Here is a 3,394-nt window from a genome sequence, read left to right on the forward strand (position 1 = left end):
ACTGTTGTGGCCTCTCCCGTTGCCGAGCACAGGCTCCAGACGTGCAGGCTCAGCGGCCATGGCACACGGGCTTAGTTGCTCCATGGCATGTGGGATCTTCCCAGACCGGGGCATGAACCCATGTCCCCTGCATCGGCAGGCGGACTCTCAACCACTGCGCCACCAGGGAAGCCCCCCCTAGAGTATTTTTAATTTCAGTAATTGTGTTGTTCATCACTGTTTGTTTGCTCTTTAGTTCTTCTAGATCCTTGTTAAATGTTTCTTGTATTTTTTCCATTCTGTTTCCGAGATTTTGGATCATCTTTACTATCATTACTCTGAATTCTTTTTCAGGTAGCTTGCCTATTTCATCTTCATTTATTTGGTCTTGTAGGTTTTTACCTTGCTCCTTTGTCTGTAATGTTTTTTTTCTTTTTTTTTTTAAAGAAGATGTTGGGAGTAGGAGTTTATTAATTAATTTATGTATTTTTGTTGTGTTGCGTCTTCGTTTCTGTATGAGGGCTTTCTCTAGTTGTGGCAAGTGGGGGCCACTCTTCATTGCAGTGCGAGGGCGTCTCACTATTGCGGCCTCTCTTGTTGCGGAGCACAGGCTCCAGACGCGCAGGCTCAGTAGTTGTGGCTCACGGGCCTAGTTGCTCCGCGGCATGTGGGATCCTCCCAGGCCAGGGCTCAAACCCGTGTCCCCTGCATTAGCAGGCAGATTCTCAACCGCTGCGCCACCAGGGAATCCCTGTAACGTATTTTTTTTGTCGTTTCTTTTTTTTTTTTTTTTCTCTTTTTGATGGTGGTGCTGTATTCTTGTCTTACTGGTTGTTTGGCCTGAGACGTCCAGCACTGGAGTTTGCAGGCACTTGGATAGAGCTGGGTCTTGGTGCTGAGATGAGGACCTCCGGGAGGCCTCACTCTGATTAATATTCCCTGGGTTCTGAGGTTCTTTGTTAGTCCACTGGTTTGGACTCAGAGCTCCCAGCACAGGAGCTCGGGCCCGACCTCTGGCCTGGGAACCAGGGTCTCGCAAGCTTCGTGGCTTGGTAAAAAAAAAAAAAAAAGAAAGAAAGAAAGAAAAAGTAGCAGTACAATATCAAAGAATAAGAAGCAAAATAAAATTAGAAAGATAAAAAATATATTAGGAAAAATAAAACTATAGTTGAAGCAACTGGTTGCTGGGGGTTACTCCTGTCTCCTTAGGTGTCCATGGTTCCCCACTAGTGCCTGGTTGGTGCCCTAGTTTTGAGGAGGCACGAATTCCACGTCCTTCTAGTATGCCATCTTGACTCCGCCCCTCTCCACAAGTGTTATATTTGTGGAAATGGGAAACAGGTCTCTGGAGCCTCTTACCCTCAGCCCTGCAAAGGGTTGGAGATGGCAGGAAGTTCAGTAGAGATCTAGGGAAGAGACTGACTCACTGTCATACCTCATTTCTGGCTCTAGTGGATCAATCTTCCTGTCCTAAACCTTACTAAGGATCCCCTGAAGACCCCTGGGAGGTTGGACCATGGCACAAGAACGGCCTTCATCCACCACCGGGAACAAGTGTGGAAGAGATGCATCAACATTTGGTGAGACATAGCAAAGGGTCTCCTGGGCCAGTGGTCTGCAGATCCTGGAGGCAATGAGGTCACCACCCCCTCTGCCTTGGGCTTCCCAGCCCTCTCTAGCTCAGAGCTGTGTATCATTCAACATATCAAATTATCAATCCTTTTTGTGGAACTCAAGGCTGTGCAACAGTAGTTCCATTTCATCTCCAGTGACTTGCTTTCCTTTTTGGTTTAATTCTGTGAACCTGTTCCCTCCTTATGTCATTACTACTTTCTGAGCCTTTACCTGAAGTTCAGCAAGGTTAGGCATAAGGTTGCAGGGAATAATCTCATACATAGTTCATTCATTTTGCACATGTAGGAGTGAAGCCTGGATTGAATTCCTGGCTGTGCCACTTTTTAGCTGTGTGACCTTGGTCAAGTTACTTAATCATTCTGTCCCTCAATTTCATCTGTAAAAGGGAGCCTATCTTACAAGGTTGTAGTGATGATTAAATGAGTAAAACACTTAGAACAGTGCCTGGCCCATATTAATCCCATCAAGGGTTAGCTATTATTATTATTATCATCATCATCATATGTAGGATGAATTCCTGCAAATGAAGTGGCTGGGTTCAAAGGGTATATGTTCATTTGTAATTTCATGAGCTATTGCCATATAGTCCTCTGTTTAAGTTGTACATATTTACAGACCTACCAACAGTGTATGAGACAACTATACTCCAATAAAAATGGAAAAAACAGGGCTTCCCTGGTGGTGCAGTGGTTGAGAGTCCGCCTGCCGATGTGGGGGACATGGGTTCGTGCCCCGGTCCGGGAAGATCCCACATGCCGCGGAGCGGCTGGGCCCGTGAGCCATGGCTGCTGAGCCTGCGCATCTGGAGCCTGTGCTCCGCAACGGGAGAGGCCACAACAGTGAGTCCCGCGTACCGCAAAAAAAAAAAAAATTAAAAAAACAACAAAACAAACACAGTGTATGAACAACAGCAAAACAAAAACAGTGCCTGTTTCCTAACACATGTGCTATCAAGCTTTGATATTTGATATTGCATTACAGTTTAATTTGCATGTCTCCTTAAGTGCAGCTACACATCAAGTCTTGGTCTGAAAAGCCATTTAGTCCTGGGTGCTTTCTCACTTTCTGCCTCTCTAGCTGCTGCTCTCTCTTTTTTTTATGAGGTACGCGGGCCTCTCACTGTTGTGGCCTCTCCCGTTGCGGAGCACAGGCTCCGGACACACAGGCTCAGCCGCCATGGCTCACAGGCCCAGCCGCTCCGCAGCATGTGGGATCTTCCCGGACCGGGGCACGAACCCACGTCCCCTGCATTGGCAGGCGGACTCTCAACCACTGCGCCACCAGGGAAGCCCCCTGCTCTCTCTTAAATGTTGGTGTCCCTAGGCTGGACTTGTGATTGATGCTCCACACCTGGGTGTTCACTTGTCTGCCCAACACCCTCAGTCAGAGATATTCCACAGGCTTCATACACTCAGCATGTTCAAAATCAATCTCTTCATTTTCCTCTCTAAGCTGGCTTCTTCCTTGTGTTTTTCATCTCAGGGAATGGCCTTCCAAGTCATATAGAAGCAAGTGGTTTGAATGTAGGCTCTGGGGCAGGCAGACAGGTTGAATCCTGACTCTGCTATTTCCTACTTCATTCACCTTTGATAATTAACCTCTTCACACTCTGTTCTCTCATCTAAAAATGCTGATGATAACAATACCTATTTTGTAGGGTTGTGATAAAGGCTGAATTAGATGATGCGTGTGACGCATCTAGCCCAGCCCTGGCACAGTGTAAGCAGTATTAGATGCTATAATTATCACCTGGGTGTTTCCCTTGATATTGCTCTTTCCC

At 46.7% G+C, this 3,394-nt stretch overlaps 1 protein-coding gene across 1 annotated transcript in view; it reads left to right on the forward strand.

Annotated features, from left to right (window-relative positions):
- Positions 1–1,431: 1,431 nt before the first annotated feature.
- Positions 1,432–3,394, forward strand: part of AAAS (aladin WD repeat nucleoporin) — a gene marked incomplete at its 5' end in the record, with an annotated part of 11,255 nt that continues 9,292 nt past the window's right edge. The window contains one exon of the mRNA XM_007448272.1: positions 1,432–1,559. Coding sequence (XP_007448334.1) covers positions 1,432–1,559 — 128 coding nt within the window. The remainder of the gene's footprint in view (positions 1,560–3,394) is intronic.

This window comes from Lipotes vexillifer, unplaced genomic scaffold (assembly GCF_000442215.2).
Source record: "Lipotes vexillifer unplaced genomic scaffold, Lipotes_vexillifer_v1.1 scaffold2700, whole genome shotgun sequence".
Taxonomy (NCBI): domain Eukaryota; kingdom Metazoa; phylum Chordata; class Mammalia; order Artiodactyla; family Lipotidae; genus Lipotes; species Lipotes vexillifer.